The sequence below is a fragment of the Macaca thibetana genome, chromosome 9 (genome assembly GCF_024542745.1).
Source record: "Macaca thibetana thibetana isolate TM-01 chromosome 9, ASM2454274v1, whole genome shotgun sequence".
In the NCBI taxonomy this organism is placed as follows: Eukaryota; Metazoa; Chordata; class Mammalia; order Primates; family Cercopithecidae; genus Macaca; species Macaca thibetana.
In genome coordinates, this window is record NC_065586.1 from 45,002,407 (window position 1) to 45,020,283 (window position 17,877).

Here is a 17,877-nt window from a genome sequence, read left to right on the forward strand (position 1 = left end):
CTGCTTGTGCTCTTTCAGACCTTTTGATGTAGGTATTTAATGCACTGAACTTTCTTCTTAGCACCACTTTTGCTGTATCCTAGAGGTTTTGATGTTATTTCACTATTATTGTTCAACTCAAAAAAATTTTAAATTCCATCTTGATTTCATTGTTGACCCAAAGATTAATCAAGAGCAGATTAATTAATTTCCATGTATTTGTATAATTTCAAGAGTTCCTTTTGGAGTTAATTTCCAGTTTTGTTCTACTGGGGTCTAAGAGAATACTTGATATAATTTTCATTTTCTTAAATTTATTGAGACTTTTTGATGTACTATTATATGATCTATCTTGGAGGATGTTCCATGCACTGAAGTAAAGAATGTATATTCTGCATTTGTTGGGTAGAATGTTCTGTAAATATCTTTTAAGTCCATTTGTTCAAGAGTGTAGCTTAAGCCCATTGTTTCTTTGTTGACTGTCTTAATGACCTGTCCAGTGCTGCCAATGGAGTATCAAAATCCCTCAATATTATTGTGTTGCCATCTGTCTCATTTCTTTGGTCTCATAGCAATTGTTTTATAAATTTGGGAGCTCCAGTGTTAGGTGCATATGTTTTTAGGATTGTGATAGTTCCCTGTGGGACTAATCTTTTCATCATTGTATAATGTCCTTTTTTTTTTTTTTTTTTTTTTTTTTTTTTTTTTTTTTTTTACTGTTGCTGTTTTACAGTCTGTTTTGTCTGATATAAGAAAAATTATTTCTGCTTGCTTTTGGCTTCCATTTACATGGGATATCTTTTTCCACCCCATTACCTTAAGTTTATGTGAGTCCTTATGTGTTAGGTGCATCTCTTAAAGAGAACAGTTACTTGGTTGGTCTATTTTTATCCATTCTGCCATTCTGTATCTTTTGAGTGGAGCATTTAGGCCAGCCACTTACAGTCAATGCTAGTATTGAGATGTGAGGTGCTATTTTATTCATCATGCTAGTTGTTGCCTTAATAACCTTTTTTTCATGATGTCATCATTTTATAGGCCCTATGAGATTTGTGCTCTAAGGAGGTTCTTTTTTGGTGTATTTTGAGGTTTTGTTTCAAGGTTTAAAACTTCTTTAAGCATTTCTTATAGTGTTGACTTATTAGTGGCAAATTCTCTCAGCATTTGTTTATCTGAGAAATATTTTATCTCTCCCTCATTTATGAAGCTTAGTTTTGCTGGATGCAAAGTTCTTGGCTGACAATTATTTTGTTTCAGGAAGCTAAAGATAGGACCCCAATCCCTCTGGCTTGTAATGTTTCTGCTAAGTCTGCTGTTAATCTGATACTTTTTTCTTTATAGGTGGTCTCACAGCTCAAGATTCTTTTCTTCGCCTTGACTTTACATAACCTGATGACTGTGCCTAGGTGATGATCTTTTTGCAATGCATATCCCAAGTGTTTTTTGAGCTTCTTGTATTTGGATGTCTAGATTTCTAACAAAGCCAGGGAAGTTTTCCTCAACTATTCCTTTAAATACATTTTCAAAACTTTTAGATTTCTCTTCTTCCTCAGGAACATCTATTATTCTTAGTTTGGCCATTTAACATTTTCCCACATTTCTTGGAGGCTTTGTTCATTTTTTTAAAGTTCTTTTTTCTTTGTTTTTGTCTGATTGTGTTAATTCAAAAGCTGTGTCTTAGAGCTCTGAAGTTTTTTCTTCTACTTATTCTAGTCTGTTGCTGAAACTTTCCACTGCATTTTGTATTTCTTTAAGTGTGTCTTTCATTTCCAGAAGTTGTGATTTTTTTTAATATCTATTTCTCTGGAGAATTTTTCATTTATATGCTGTATTTTTTAAAAATTTCTTTTTTTTTTTTGACTTTTTTTCTGGTATCTCCTTGAGTAGCTTAATAATCAACCTTCTGAATTCTTTATGCGGCACTTCAGGGATTTGTTCTTGGCTGGGGAGCTGGTGTGATCTTTTGGGGCTGTTAGAGAACCATGTTCTGTCTTGTTACCAGAATTACTTTTCTGGTTCTTTCTCATTTGGGTAGACTATTTCAGCAGAGAGATCTGAAACTCAAGGCCTGATGTTCAGATTCTCTTGTCCCATGGGGCGATCATTTGATGTGGTGTTCTCCCCATTCCCTTAAGGATGGTACTTCCTGAGGGCTGGACTGCAGTGATGGTTATTGCTCTTCTGGGTCTAGCCACCCAGCGGGGCTACCAGGCTCTGGGCTGCTGCTGGGGGATGTCTGCAAAAAGTCCTATGATGTGATCCGTCTTCAGGTCCCCCAGCCGTGGACACCAGCACCTGTTCTGGTAGAGGTGGCAGGGAAGTAAAGTAGACTCTGAGAGTCCTCGATTGTAGATAATGTTTACTGTTCTGGCTTTCTTGAATGCTGGTTATGCTACAGTGAAGTTGTCAAGTGGATACACTTAGGACCTCTGGTTAGCCAGGATGTTTCAGGTAGTGGAATTAGGTGTTGACTTCCCCTTCCTAGGATCAGGATTATTCTGTTATGTGTTGCTGTAATGGCCTGAGTTGGTTGGCCTCTAGCCAGGAGGTGGAATTTTCAGAAGAGCACCAGCTATGATACTAGTAGGGGGCTCTAAGTCTGCCCTAAGACGGCCAGGGTAAGTATTTTTGTTTCTCAGGTGCTGGGGGCAGAGTTCAGGGAATAAAGTTCCCCAGAGTTTCTGTGTTTTGTGTTCAGCTACCAGGGCAGGTAGGGAAATGCCATCAGGTGGCAGCAGATCAGGCAGGTCTGGTTTCAGACTCTCCTTGGGCGGGGTTTGCTGAGGCCACTGTGGGGTCTGGGAGTTGGTTCTTCGGCCCAATGGGATTATGTTCCATAGGGAATCTTGACCACCTCTGCTGTATTACATAGTTTGCCAGGGAAGTCAGGGATAGCCAGTAGCAAGAGGCCTGACTCATTTCCCATGCAGTTGGCAAGCCCACATATTCTGCAATGCCCCGCTCAGACCTTGCCCCTGCTCTGTTGGTGGCAGTTCTTGTACTCCTGCACTTGCTTATATCTGCAGCAGCTCCTGCTCCTTCCTCAGACTCTACTCCAGAAAATGTGTGCCCAGTCGAAACCACTACCAATTTCATCCGGGAGCTTTCTTCACCCCACAACACTTCCACAATTCTGCTGGTTGCCTTCCTCAAGGGCCCCAGTGAGATATAGTCAGGAATGGCTTCCCTGTGCTCGAGTTGGAGACGAGGAGTTCATACAAGGCACTTCCTGCTGCTACTTCTACTTTTATATTTTGTGTGACTCTCTAAATCCTTTCATCTCTAGGTAAGGTTAAATTATTCTTTTGTGATCTGGATTTTCAGATTCCCAGTAGGGATGTGTGTTTGGAGGTCGGTTTTCTCCCTCTTACACTCTGGGAACTCACAGTTTTTCTCCTGTTTCACGGAATTTGCAGTGACACGCCTATTTTGCCATTTTTTAAATGAGGTTGTTTGTTTTCTCATTGTTGAACTTTAAGAGTTCTTTGTATATTTTTTATTAGAACTTTTCTATTGGATATGTGTTTTTCAAACATTTTCTCCTGGTCTGTAGCTTGTCTTTGTATTCTCTTAACAGTGTATTTTGCAGAAAAGTAGTTTTTAATTTTAATGAAGTCCAACTTGTCAACATTGTTTCCTGGATTATCCTTTTGGTGTTGTATTTAAAATCTCATTGCCAAAACCAAGGTCGCCTAGATTTTCTCTTTTATTATTGTTGTGTGGTTGCATTTTATACCCCAAGAGAATATTTTGAAGTCCTAACCCCAGGTACCTGTGAGTCCAACAAGTTAAGCTGAGGTCCTAATACAATGATTGGTGTCCCTGTAAAACAAAGGAAATTTGGACACAGACAGAGGGAGAAATTCCTGTATCAGCAGAGGCTGAAATTGGAGTGGGATGTCTATAACCAGGGAACATCAAGGATTACTGAAACCACCAAAAGTTAGGAAGAGACAAGGAAACGTCCTTCCCTGGGGCCTAAGAGAGGGCATGGCCTTGCTGCCACTCTCAGACTTTTGCCCCCAGAACTGTGAGAGAATACATTTCTGCCTCTTTAAGCCATCCAATTTGTAGCACTTTGTTATGGCAGCCATAGGAAATGAATACATATTTTGATACCAGGAAATCTTTTTCTGTTGTAATAAGTACCTAAAAAACATGGAAGTGGCTTTGGAATTGTGTATAGACTGGAAGAATTTTTAGGTGCATTATATAAAATGAACCTAAAAATTAAAAATTTTCAGGTGTTCACACACCTGAAAGACATACTTGTGGCTCGGTACATGGAAGGTGTGGTTACCAGGCAACCACATCCAGCCTGGGTTGTTTGGTGACTGGATAAGGTATGGGACTGGTAATCTCCAAACCATCCTAATCACTTTCTTAGAACTATCTGATTGAGGCTAAGGGCATGCCTCTTTCTGTTTGTCCTTTTCTTCTGTTTGTTCTTGAATTAGTCACTGTGAAACTTTAGCCACTCACTTCTAAGTAGCATAGAGTCCCCCAAAACATGAGTACCATTGCTATTCTTTAGGAACAGCTTTAGTACCAGAAATGGGTGGCTCAGGCATCACTGCTTTATCACAGGGAAGTGTTTTCCACCTATTACCTCATATCTGACTGTGGAGACCACAGAGGAAAGAGAAGGTGAGGAAGGTGAGCTAGGAGAGGGAAGAATTTCAAATGAGGAGAACTTTCTTCTTCTTCTTCTTCTTCTTCTTCTTCTTCTTCTTCTTCTTCTTCTTCTTCTTCTTCTTCTTCTTCTTCTTCCTCCTCCTCCTCCTCCTCCTCCTTCTTCTCCTTCTCTTTCTCCTTCTCCTTCTCCTTCTCTTTCTCCTTCTCCTTCTTTTTTTCTTTTTTCTTTAACCAGGCTTCAGAAACTCAGGGTTCACACCATTAAATGATGAGAAATCTAGAAGGTTGGTTTTCTCTTCTCATTATTAACTTATCATGGGAAAGATGTCTACAGAGGATAACGGAGTAGGAACATGCCTTTTCTTTTTTCTCTGTTCATGGCAGGGCTTCTAAAAGGAGCCTGACTATAGCTCTCAGTTCAGACAAGAATATTATAACCATCACTAATGGTCTTCAGTATTTTAAGGAGAAAGTTTATGGACTTAAAAAATTTTGTATCTGCAAAAGATCCATATTGCCCATAGCCCTTTTCTAAATCTTTTATTTTATAGATTAAATGGCTAAAGATTCAGGACAAGGTTGGCCTTTAGACATATGTGGACCCATGGATATGATCTGAGTAAGTCAGGAAGTTCTCTCTCTGATTTCTTTTCATTTTCTTAGTGCAGATGCCTTCCTTGTCCTTTAGGTGGCATATTGGTTTTTCTGGAATCTGTTGCCAAAAAAAGGGAACTCATTTGAAGTCTGAGCCTTGAGGGAATAGGTAAAACAGGCATGTTGGAAGGAAAGTATGAGTCTCAGGTGAGTCTCAGGTGGCAGGGCCAACTGTGTACTATAATTTTACTTGGAGTTTTCCCTGGTTTGATGATGTTTTATTAAGCCTGTAATTTTAGCCTTATTTATATAAGCCCATTGACTGCACATTATGAGACATTTGTCTGGAATTCCTCTTTTCATGATAGCAGAACAAGTTAAATTTTGTTGGACATGTATATTTTTACATTAAGAAGATACTAGCTTGTTACTTTTAAACATTTAGTGCAAAAATAGTCAAATGTAGGTAAGCCTTGTATGCAAAATTATTTGCAGTTAAAAATATTGCAACATTACCTAGTTCGTTTTTCCTTCTTTTGCAGAGATGAGTGTTCTGTGATTACCCTGGGATGATGTTCAGGTAATGCTGTGTGGTTTTTTCTCTCCTGGGAAGTGGAAGGCAGGAACTTAGAAAGTGAGATATAACTAAGAAGGGTCTGTTAATGAGGACGACAACGTATTTCCCACACTAGCCTTTGTCAGAGCTCTCTAAGACTACTCCCAGGTTCAGCGATTGGATAGAAGGATTCATAGGTTTCAGGAGGTAGTCACATTCATGGCTAAGATATGGTAGACTGAAAAGGTACAAAGCAAAATCAACAAAGGAAAATCAGACACAATCTCCCCAGAATATTCTCCTTGTGAGTCACGTAGGATGCACTTAATTTTCTGAATAACAAGGTATGAGAACTTGTGTGAAGTGTTGTCTATCAGGGAAGCTCATCTGAACATAAGAATTTAGGGTCTTTATCAGGGGTTAGTCATGGGCACAGACTGTCAGTGCGACTGATAGCAGTCACTGAAATTCCAGATACCTAGAAGGAAAGAAGATGTTTTAGGAGAAATGAGCTACTTTTCTCATTATAGAAAAAATTTTGCATTAGTATAGGCAATGATTTTACCAGCCAAGTTCCCAGACACCAGCCAAGGGCCAGTCTTGTATGCAGGCATTCCTAAGGAGACTCGTCTTGGACCTGGTAGGTGAAGTCATGAACTTTTGTCTGCGCACATATGTGATGTGTATACATTCCTGACTTACATGATCTCAGTTATGGAAATGGTTCAGCTGCACCCAGTAAATAAGTAGTTCTTTGGAGTACGGAAGCTGAGGTCTACTAATGAAACCGTGCCCCAAAGAGTTAATCAGTGGCAAAGAGAAATTCTTGAATTTATAGGATTGGTTGATAAAAACAAAAAACAAAAACAACTTTCTGAAACACTGAAATTCTCTCTGCTTTTAAGATAACAAAACTGGCTGAAATCAGTTGGAACCAATATGGCAAACTAGAGTCTACATAGTATGAGCTTGCTGACACCACAGCCCACATTTCCACTGCATGTTTTGTACTAACTCCCCCGGAATTTACATATGTGACCCATGAGACAGCATGAAGAGATACTGCACATAACCAAAGCCTTTTCAGCCACCCTTTTCTTTCTGCCAATCTCCTGCTATCCCCAAATTCACTCCCTCAATGTGTTCTAATAAAAATACTGCCTTAAAAACAGTACATGGAGACAGATTTGAGCTAGACTCCTGTCTCCCTGTTGGTTGACCTACAAAAAAGTCTTTCTTTTCTCAAAAACCCAGTGCCATAGTATTGGCTTCTAACACATTAAACAGTGAACTTTTTTGCTTGGTAACAGTGATTGGAGGTACAGGAATTGTGAATTTTGAAATAAAGCACCCTCTTGTAATTACTGATACACTTCCAAAAGAGAGAGAGAGGAATGTAGGAAGGAGGGAAGAAAAGAAGTTTAAACAGACAGATGGACAAACGGATGGACCTGAGGTTCAGGAGGTTGGAGGGAATATGCCAAAGCAATTTATATCATGAATGAAATAAACAGTAGAAGGTTGTTTGCCTTGGCACCTTAATAGCAGAGGCATCCAGATAACAGAGTCATTTCGGAAAGATGTCTTAAGTCATTAATTACTTTTACTTGAACCATTCTAATAATTGAAAAAGTATTTACTCAGAATGTAGCTCATGGCAACGCTATCATCAGTGCCTGGGTTTCAAGGGGTGAAGCATTGTTGACATAGGGTTCCAGCGCCTTTGGAACGTTAAGTCTTCCATTGTTCCAATGGATGCTCACAGTAATCCTTAGTGAGCTTGCTGCTAACACAGATGGTGACAGTTTGTTCTCATGTCTATGATGGGTGGGTAGCAACTATTTTTTAATGTTTAAACTTACATTATTAGTCACTTGATATTATCTTTATACAAGTGTTTCTATATTTTATTTTAATTGAAGTACATTATCTTTTTGCGGCTTTTTAAAAATCAACTTTATTGAGGTATAATTATGTATAAAGCTTTTAACCTTGCAAATAAAGATGGTTTTCTTTCTTCCTCCCCAATATTAATCCTTTTATTTTATTTTTCTTGTTTTGTCTGATTGCACTGGGCGAACTGTCAGTGGCTCTGGAGGTAGCACTTCAGCACTTCACTTCTCCCCACTTCCCTCTGAGCCCCCAGCCCTCACACTCACATACTACAGAGAATAAGAAACCATGGAATGACATTTCTTAATGGTTACGTTTATAATCAGAAAAAGCAATACCACCATTCTTTATAAAAAACTAAAAATCATTATTAAAAGGCATAAAACCTGCCAAATAATTACTAGTAGCCTAAGAAGCTTGTACTGAGAATTTAGTCACAGGAAATACAGATTTCAGAGGAAAGAACTCTTATCCCTGGGGTAACTACAGGTAGGGCAAGAGTCAGTCACTATTGAACATTTGAGACTTCTTTCATTCCCTTCTCTTCAGGCTAGTGTAGGTCTCAGGGAGTAGTGTGTGATAGGACTTTCACAAGAATTAGAGGTAGCCCCAGCCCTGGTGCTAAGAATTGACAGAGGCCGAAGGTGCTGAGCATGTCATTTTAAATTGTATGTTTTCGCATCTTGCACCCAACCCAAAGTCCACTGTGAAGAAATAGTCTTTGTTAGCACCTGTTTCAGTTTTGAGAGAGTTTGAGATAGACTGAAAATCCTGTCCTGGCTGAGGATTTGAGAATATGTACAGTATTCACTGATTCTCCAATTATGTCACCCTGCCACCTGAGGAAAGGTGTTTTGCTTTTGTTTCTTGAGCAAACTAAACACTTGTAGTTTTTCTTTTTTTTATGATTAGATGGGATCACTTTGTTTCATATTGGAGCTTTTGTTCCTCTATCCTCAGTGCTCTATCATAGAATAAGTAATACTTTTAAAAGGATTTCCCTTTTATCAGGGCTAATTCTCTATTTTCTATACTATTGCACCTTCCCCAGGAGTTGGAGGGAAACCTTTGTCTTACGGATCTGACCACTGGCCCCTCAATATCTTTCACAATCTTTCCCTCAGGGACCGAGTGCCTGTCACTCAAGTGATACCTCTGTGACTTCTCAGAGCTCTTGATGTGGACATGCAGATTAGTTACCTGGTGATACATACACGTTCTTTATGGAATTAACTAATTAGTCCCTCAAACATTTCTTGTATGTCTCCAATGTGTTAGTTTAGTGGCTGGAGATTAAAAAATGAAAATGTTATAGTTTCTGTCCTCAAGATGCTTCTGGTCCAACCCTAGGAGATGAGTCCAGAAATCATTATAAAACATGGAGCTTATAGGGGAAGCACTTGCAGGGGCTTACTTAGCTAAGCTTGAGGGGAGGTGGGAAATATGGTAAAAGCTTGCACTATATTTTCTGAAAAGTTTTCTTCTGCAAATGAAGATTTTGTTTTTATCATATAGTTTACTTTTCTAGGCTATCTAAAATTTCAGTACACATGTGTTGATGTTGACTTGTGTGATCCTATTACTGATTTACTACAGTAGCTGCAACTCAAAATTGAATTAAATGTTAATCATTTTAATATTGCTTTGTTTTGTCTATTTTAAGATACACTAGAAAACATGTCAGAAAAGGGAAATTTATCCAGTTTAATTCTTGTGTTTCTGTAGGGTTATCTGTGACTCGCTGCACTGTTGTTTATTAAAATACTAGGATTAGGCATGCATTTCTGATCAAAGCTGTTCTGATGGAAGGTTTGAACAACTGACTGTTGGTATGGTTTGATATGAATTTTAGTTTATTCATCTGTGCACTAGAGAGATCTTACTAATATGTGTGTGTATTTACATAAAGAGGATAAGTCATTGGTGTAGAGGGCCATTCACATATTTATTTGTGCAATGCAAGGTATAGCATGTTTAAACCCTAGTATTTGAATTAGTAATGAGTGTCTCCAGTTATCAAGGAGTGTCTTGAAATTACTTGATGAAATTTGAAACAAAATTTATTTTGTCTTTAGTTAAAATTGTACTATTTTGTATCTTTTCAATCACATAGTTGGTAGGCAGAAGCTTAGGTGTCATTCTTAGAGGTTCTTAGTTAATTCTGAGGTCCTTAAGATCTCATGTCTGCTTCCAGGGAAGGCTCCTCACTGAAATCTGTTACCTCACTACCAGTCACAAGACCACTGCCATCCTTTTGTTTTTGTTTTTAATTGAGACAGAGTCTTGCTCTGTTGCCTAGGCTGGAGTACAGTGTAGCACAATCATAGCTTATTGCAGCCTCCGTCTCGCGGGTTCGTAATCCTCCTGCCTTAGCTGCCCAAGTAGCTGAGACTACAGATGAGTGCCACCACACCTGGCTATCTTTTTTTAAAAAAAATTTTTGGTAGAGATGAGGTCTTACTGCATTGCTCAGGCTGGCCTCAAACTCTTGAGCTCAAGTGATCTTCCCACCTCGGCCTCCCGAAGTGCTGGGATTACGGGTGTGAGCCACTGTGCCTAGCCCTCCTCCTATTTAAAAAAGATATTCTTCCCCTTGTCAAAGTAGAGGTTTTTAAAAATTAAAAATGTGACTCATACAAATTTGAAATGAAACCAGGTTAAACATTTTACTCAATGTATTAATTAGTGAATAAACCAGGAAGATGGCAAAGGTAGTTCAAAGAGCAGTTTGAGGATCTAGGTTTTTCACTGGCATTTTGAACCAATGTTAGAGTAAGAATGCTAGATTAGATTAAGAAAACTTGGTTAACATCAGACAGAAATAAATTATAATCTTTAGTGTTACTTTATCAGACAGAAATTATTTGTATCACTGCTGGACAAAAATCTATAGGTTACCTTGTAATTGCATTAAGTCTAGGACTTTTAATCAGTAGTAAACAATGAACTTAATAAAGTACAATTTCCCCACACAAGTAATCTTTGGGATGGCCTGTCATCATTTTATGACGTTGAAGTGACATTCCACTTGTCTTTTTGCCTTACTTTCACATTTTAGGTTTTTTTTTTTTTTTTTTGCCACAGGGTCTGGCTCTGTTGACTACGCTGGACTGCAGTGGCATGATCTCAGCTCACTGTATCCTCTGCCTCCCAGGCTCAAGCCATTCTCCTACCTCAGCTTCTGGAGTAGCTGGGACCACAGGTGTGTGCCACCATACCCATCTAATTTTTGTAGAGACAGAGTTTCGCCCAGTTGCCCCAGCTGGTCTCAAACTCCTGAACTCAAGCGATCCTCCTACCTCGGCCTCCCAAAATGTTAGGATTGTAGGCATGAGCCACCACACCCAGCCTTAAATAATTTTTTAACACTTATATCTCAAAGTTTTAAGATAAATCTGTTTCACAACATTCATTTTAGATTCAGATTACAGCAATACCATTTTATTTGCTGGTAGTTAATGGAAAGGTCTCCAGACAAAAAGTATTCTTGGTATTTTAACCAATGGGAGCAATGTAACATGGCCTTACAGGACCCTTATGGGAAGAATTAGAAAAGAAAAAATATTTATTCTATGCAAGAACTTTTTATAGATTGAATGAACAAGAACTCCTTGAAGACGGGCTCTGTAATTAATTCTTATTTATTCAGTACTGAATTCTCAGCACCTAATTTAGCTTAAGTGTGGCATTTAAATAATTGAGTTTCCATTGAGTGACACTGATTGCATTTGTGTGTGTGTATGTGTGTGTGTGTGTGTTTATATAAAGAGATCCATCATTGGAGTGGAGGGCCATTCACATATTTATTTGTGGAATGCAAGGTATAGCATATTTAAGCTCTGGTATTTGAATAAATAAGCGTATCCAATTCTCAAGGAATATCCTGAAATTATTTGATAAAATTTCAAATGAAATTTGTTTTAATTGTCTTTAATTAAAATTGCACTGTTTTAAATATTTTGAATTGAGTAATAATAAGTCAAAGCTGTGATAGCTCCAGTTGTCTAACAGAAAAATCTTTGGCTTTGTGTGTTTCACTAGGTGAACAAAAATTATTTGCTGGCCCCCAGGATACTAATTAGACCTTTGGCCTGACTCACAGGATATTAAGGCTCCATTTCTGAAGAAACCTTTTACCAGTCTAATTTAGGGGATGGGAACATGTCTTCACCTAGGGACTTTAGAGCAGAGTCTGGTAGGTGCATCATCTACTTTTGTGGGTATGGGATCAGGAGGAGCTACAGCAGTGCCTCTCAGACTGTAGATTTGGATAGGGACCACCTGTGGATTATTATCCTGCATATTCTGATCTCCTGGGTCTTCGTGAGGTGGGGGACGGGGGCAAGACTTTGCATTTCTAATAAGCCATCACACTTAGAGTAACAACAATTAGACTCTAGTGTTTTACTTTACTCTTTTCAAATAGCATTTTTTTCCTGATTATAAATGTAATATAGGTTTATTGTGAAGAATTTGGAAAGTACTAAAAAGCATAAAAACACAAAACAACAAGACAGTAAAAACAACCTGTAATCTGCCACAAAGCTGTTTGTTTTCATAATTTTGTTAGATGTAAACTCAGGGCTTACACATTTCTAAGGTTTTTGATTTAGTTAAATGTCAACTGTCTCCCAGCCGACCCATATTGTCATTGTCTTGCTTAAAACATTACTAGCTTGCCATCATTTCTCAGTATGTCTTTTATGCATTTTCTCATTCCTTCCACATTCAGCCCAGCTTCCATTCCCTCTTCTACCTGCCCTCCTTGTCATTATTATTGCTTCCTCCTTAGAAGTGTTTTTCCAATCCTTATCGAGGTATAATTGACGAAATTGTGTATATGTAAGGTGTGCAACTTGATGTTTTGATTTGTCTATATACTGTGAAATGATTATCACAATTAAGCTAACATATCCACCACCTCACGTAGTTACCATTTTCTTTCTTTGTGCGTGTATGTGTGTGTATGTGTGTATTACAAACATAAGATCTACCCTCTTAGCAAATATCATTAAATACAGTATTGTATGTATTATGCTGTACATCAGATCTTCAGAACGTATTCATCTAGTATAACTGATACTTGATACCATCTGACTAACAACTCCCCATTTCCTCCTTCGCCTATCCTCTGGCAACCACCATTCTGCTATCTGCTTTTGTGAGCCTGGATTCCATCTATAAGTCAGATTATGCAATATTTGTGTAAGGTGAGGGATAGGAATCTAAGTTTATTCTACATAGGAATATCCAGTTATTTCCAGGACCATTTATAGAGGAGACTCTCTTGTCCCCAATATATGTTCTTTGTGCCTTGTCATAAAAGAGTTGGCTATAAACATATGGAATTATTTCTGGGTTCTCTATTCTATTCCACTGGTATATGTGCCTGTTTTTATGCCAGTGTCATAATTTTGTGGTTACTATAGATTTGTAGTGTATTTTGAAGTCAGGTAGTGTGATACCCCAAGCTTTGTTCTTGTTTTTTTTTGTTGTTGTTGTTGTTTGCTTTTATTTTGTTTTTGTTTTTCTTGGCTCAGAATTGCTTTGACTATTTGGAGCATTTTTTGTACTTCCATGTGAATTTTAGGATTTTAAAATTTCTCTGAATAATATCATTGGTATTTTGATAGGAATTGCATTGAGCTCTCAGATTCCTTTGGTTATATTGTCATTTTAAAAATATTTATTCTTTCATTCCATGAACATGGAATGTCTTTCCATTGGTTTGTGTCTTCTTCAATTTATTTCATCAATTTTTTATAGTTTTTATTGTAGAGATCTTTAATCTCTGGTTAAATTTATTCCTAGGTATTTTTTTTGTAGTTATTATAAATGAGATTGCTTACTTGATTTCTTTTTCAGGTAGTTTGTTATTGGTGTATAGAAATGCTACTGATTTTTGCATGTTGATTTTGTATCCTACAACTTTACTTAGAGGAGTTTTTTGGTGAATTCTTCAGGTTTTTGCATTTATAAGAGCATGTCATCTGTAAACAGGGACAAATTTGACTTCCTCCTTTTCAATTTGGGTACCTTTTATTTGTTTCTCTTGCATAATTGTTTCTCCTTTTCAAATTTGGATGCCTTTTATTTGTTTCTCTTGCTTAATTGCTCTGGCAAGGACTTCCAGTATGGTATAGTTCGGATGTTTATCTCTTCCAATCATGTTGAAATGTAATCCCCAACCTGGTGGGAGATGTTGGATCATAGGGGCAGATCCTTCGTGAATGACTTGGTGCTATAGTTAGTGAGTGCCCGCTCAGCTCATGTGAGATCTGGTTGTTCAAAGGTGTCTAGAACCTCCCCTTCTCTCTTGCTTTCTCTCTCACCATGTGATATGCTGGCTCCTCATTCACTTTTTGCCATGACTATAAGCCTTCTGAGGTTAGATACTAGAAGCGGATACCAGCACCATGCTTCCTGTACAGCCTGCAGAACCACAAGCCAGAACAAACCTCTTTTCTTTATAAATTACCCAGCCTTAGACATTCCTATATATAAATGCAAACAGATGAACACACAGTATTATGGGTTCAACAAATTTTTTTTAAAATAACATCTGCCTGGTTCCCTCACTGATTAATGAATATAATAAAGTAACACGTTCATTTATATATCTGTATGAGAGCCATGATTTTCTTTTTCTGAAAACTATCCTTTAACAGTTGCAAACTTTTCTGAAAAAGCTAATTTTAATGCTAAATCAATTATGCTAGAATATGGGAAAACATGGAAAGCTACCCAAACTGTTTTGTAGACTTTTTTTTTCCAACTTTTATTTTAGTCTTGGGGGTACATATGTAAGTTTGTTACATGGGCAAATTGCTTGTTGCTGTGGTTTGGTGAACAAATGATTTCATCACCCAGGTAGTGATTCATTTAGGATAATGGCCTCCAGCTGCATCCATGTTGCAGCAAAGACATGATTCCATTCTGTTTTTGTTGTTGTTTGTTTGTTTCTTTGAGACAGAGTCTCCCTCTGTCAGCCAGGTTGGAGTGCAGTGGTGCGATCTTGGTTCACTGCAATCTCCATCTCCCAGGCTCAAGCAATTCTTCTGCCTCAGCCTCCTGAGTAGCTGGAATTACAGGCGTGTGCCACCATGCCCCGCTAATTTTTGTAGTTTTAGTAGAGACAGGGTTTCATCATGTTGGCAAGGCTGGTCTCAAACTCCTGACCTCTGGTAGTTCATCTGCCTTGGCTTCCGAAACTGCTGGGATTACAGGCATAAGTCGCCGCACCTGGCCATGATTTCATTCTTTTTATGGTTGTGTAATATTCTACGGTGTGTATGTACCACATTTTCTTTATCCGCTCCACTGTTGACAGGCATGCAGGTTGATTCCATGTCTTCGCTATTGTGAAAAGTTCTGTGGTGAATATACTTGTGCTTGTGTCTTTATGACAGAACAATTTATACCCCTTCATATACCCAGTAATGTGATTGCTGAATTAAATGGTAGTTCTATTTTATGTTCTTTGAGAAATCTCCAAACTGCTTTCCATAGTGGTTGAACTTACATTCCTATCAGCAGTGTATAAGTGTTCACTTTTCTCTGCAACCTCACAAACCTTTTTTTTTTTTTTTTTTTTTTTACTTTTTACTAATAGCCATTCTGACTTGTGTAAGATGGTATCTCGTTGTGGTTTTCATTTGCATTTCTCTGATGATTAGTGATATTGAGTATTTTTTCTTATGCTTCTTGGCTACGTGTGTGTCTCCTTTTGAAAAGTGTCTGTTCATGTTCTTTGCCCGTTGTTTAACGGGGTTGTTTGATTCTTGCTTGTTCATTTATAAGTTCATTATAAGTTCTGGATATTAGACCTTGTGTTCTGCCAGGTTTTGGTATCAGAACGATGCTGGCCTTATGGAATGAGTTAGGGAGGAGTCCCTCTTCCTGATTATTTGGAATAGTTTCAGTAGGATTGGTACCATCTCTGGTTTATACATCTGGTAGAATTTGACTGTGAATCCTTCTGGCCCGGGCTCTTTCTGATTGGTAGATTTTTTAAAAATGACTGATTTAGTTTCTGATTTAATATCTATTCCATAGCCTAGAAATCAAGGAGCAATTTTGAGTTTCATGTCTCATTATTTAAGAAACATTTTATAAGGCTGTAGCTGCCACAGATAGTGATTCTTCTGATGGTTCTGGGCAAAGTAAATTGAAAACCTTTTGGAAATAACTCAGCGTTCTAGATGCCATTAAGAACATTTGTGATTTATGGGAGAAGATCAAAATGTCAACATTAACAGGAGTTTGGGAGAAATTGATTTTAACTCTCATGGATGACTTTGAGGGATTTCAGACTTCAGTGCAGGAAGTACTAGCCTAAGTTTTAGGCATCCACAGGGGGTCTTAGAACACATTCCCTGTGCGTAAGCAGGGACTGCTTTACCATTTCACATATAGTTGTAGGAACATAGGATATTTCCATTTCCTCCCGTTTGCCTTTCATGCTATTATTGATACCAATTTTTTTGTGAGTGTCATATACCCTACAATAGATTATTATTTTTCCTTAAAATTGAGTTATCTTTTAAAGAAATTAGAACATGTGAAAGAGTTTGTTTTATGTGCTCATATATTTTCCAGTTTTGCCACTCTTCATTCCTTTGCATAGGTCTACATTTTCATATTTTATCCTTTTCCTTCTGTCTGAAAAACTTCCTTTAATTTTTTGTTGTTGTTGTTTAGTGCAGGCTGGATATTATCTTAATTTTTATTGGTCTACAGAAGTCTTATTTTTTGAAATATATATTTTCAGAGTATAGAATTCTATACTGGCATTCTATAAGAATTCTATATTCTTTCAATACTTTAAAATGTCCTCACCATTATCTTCTAGCATGCATGATTTCTGATGAGAAATCCATCATTCTTATCTTTGTTTTTCTATATTTAATGTGTCTGTTTTCTCTGGCATTTTTTCTTGTCAGTAATTTGAATATGACATACATGAACGTGATTTTTCTATAAGCTCATATATTACACTTGTATTTTATTGATCTTCTTTGGTCTGTTGGTTTATAGTTTTCATCTAGTTTGGTAACATTTCAGCTATTATTTCTTCATATTTGTTTTACTTTTGGTATTCCAGTTACAGAAATTTTAGTTCACTTACGTTGTCCCAGTTTGCTGAGTCTGTTCAGTCTTCTTTTTTTTGCTACTGTGTGCTTCATTTTGGATACACTCTTGCTGTATATTGACAGACACTGATTTTTTTCCTTCTCTACTGCCTTATCTGCTGTTAATTTCTTTTAGTTCATACATTGTCTCTAGAAATTTCAGTATATCTTATTTTTACATTATTTATATCTCTTTATTGTATCATGTTTTTCTTTATTTCCTTGAGCACCTTTTAAAAACTTGTAATAGTTAAAAAGTTCTTTTTTCTGAATTTTGTCATCTGTCATTTCTAAGTACATTTCTATTGATTGATTGATTTGGCTATGGGTTATACTTTTCTATTCCTTTGCATACCTGTTAATTGTTTACTACATATTGTGAATTACATGATTTTGGTGCTAGATTTTTTTTTTTTTTCTTTCTTTCTTTCTTTCTTTCTTTCTTCTTCTTCTTTCTTTCTTTTTTTTTTTTTTTAGACAGAGTCTTGCTCTGTCTCGCAGGCTGGAGTGCAGTGGTGCGCTCACTGCAACCTTCCGCCTCCCGGGTTCAAGCGATTCTCCTGCCTCAGCCTCCTGAGTAGCTGGGATTACAGGTGCACGCCACCATGCCCAGCTAATTTTTGTATTTTTAGTAGAGATGGGGTTTCACCTTGTTGGTGAGGCTGATCTCGAACTCCTGACCTCATGATCCACCTGCCTGGGCCTCCCAAAGTGCTGGGATTACAGGCATGAGCCACCGCACCCAGCCTTGATATTTCTTTAAAGAATGTTGGGTTTTTCTGCCTCGTAGTTATGTTACTTGAAGTTTAACCTGATCCTGTCTGAGGCTTGCTCTTCACCTTTTTTATAGGTGGCCCTAAGGAGCTTCTGTTCCAGGGATGGTTTTACTACTAAGAGGTATCTCTTCTGTGCACTATCCTCAATGTCCCTGTATTGCAGGGTCTCCTCATTCTGGCTCATATGAACTGTTTCTAGGAATTATGTGGCTTGCTACTTTCCGGTGATCCTTCCTGAGTATCAGAGATTGTCTTCCTTCATATAAGCATATCTACATTCTGCAAAAGACATGAGTGGGTTTCTTTGCAGCTA

The 17,877-nt window shown here is 37.7% G+C and overlaps 1 protein-coding gene across 11 annotated transcripts in view; it reads left to right on the forward strand.

Moving 5' to 3' along the window:
- The window catches only part of PTPN20 (protein tyrosine phosphatase non-receptor type 20), a 100,308-nt gene that overhangs the window by 18,796 nt on the left and 63,635 nt on the right, over positions 1 to 17,877 (forward strand). For 3 of the 11 annotated variants that reach the window (XM_050802983.1, XM_050802982.1, XM_050802992.1), the window contains 2 exons: positions 5,751 to 5,788; positions 10,742 to 10,859. The exons of 3 other annotated variants lie outside the window; for them this stretch is intronic. In XM_050802983.1, coding sequence (XP_050658940.1) covers positions 10,778 to 10,859 — 82 coding nt within the window. In that variant the 5' untranslated portion in view covers positions 5,751 to 5,788; positions 10,742 to 10,777. Of the gene's footprint in view, positions 1 to 5,750; positions 5,789 to 10,741; positions 10,860 to 11,698; positions 11,853 to 17,877 lie in introns of those variants that run through there. 5 more of the 11 variants (XM_050802988.1, XM_050802984.1, XM_050802993.1 and 2 more) reach the window with 3 other exon arrangements.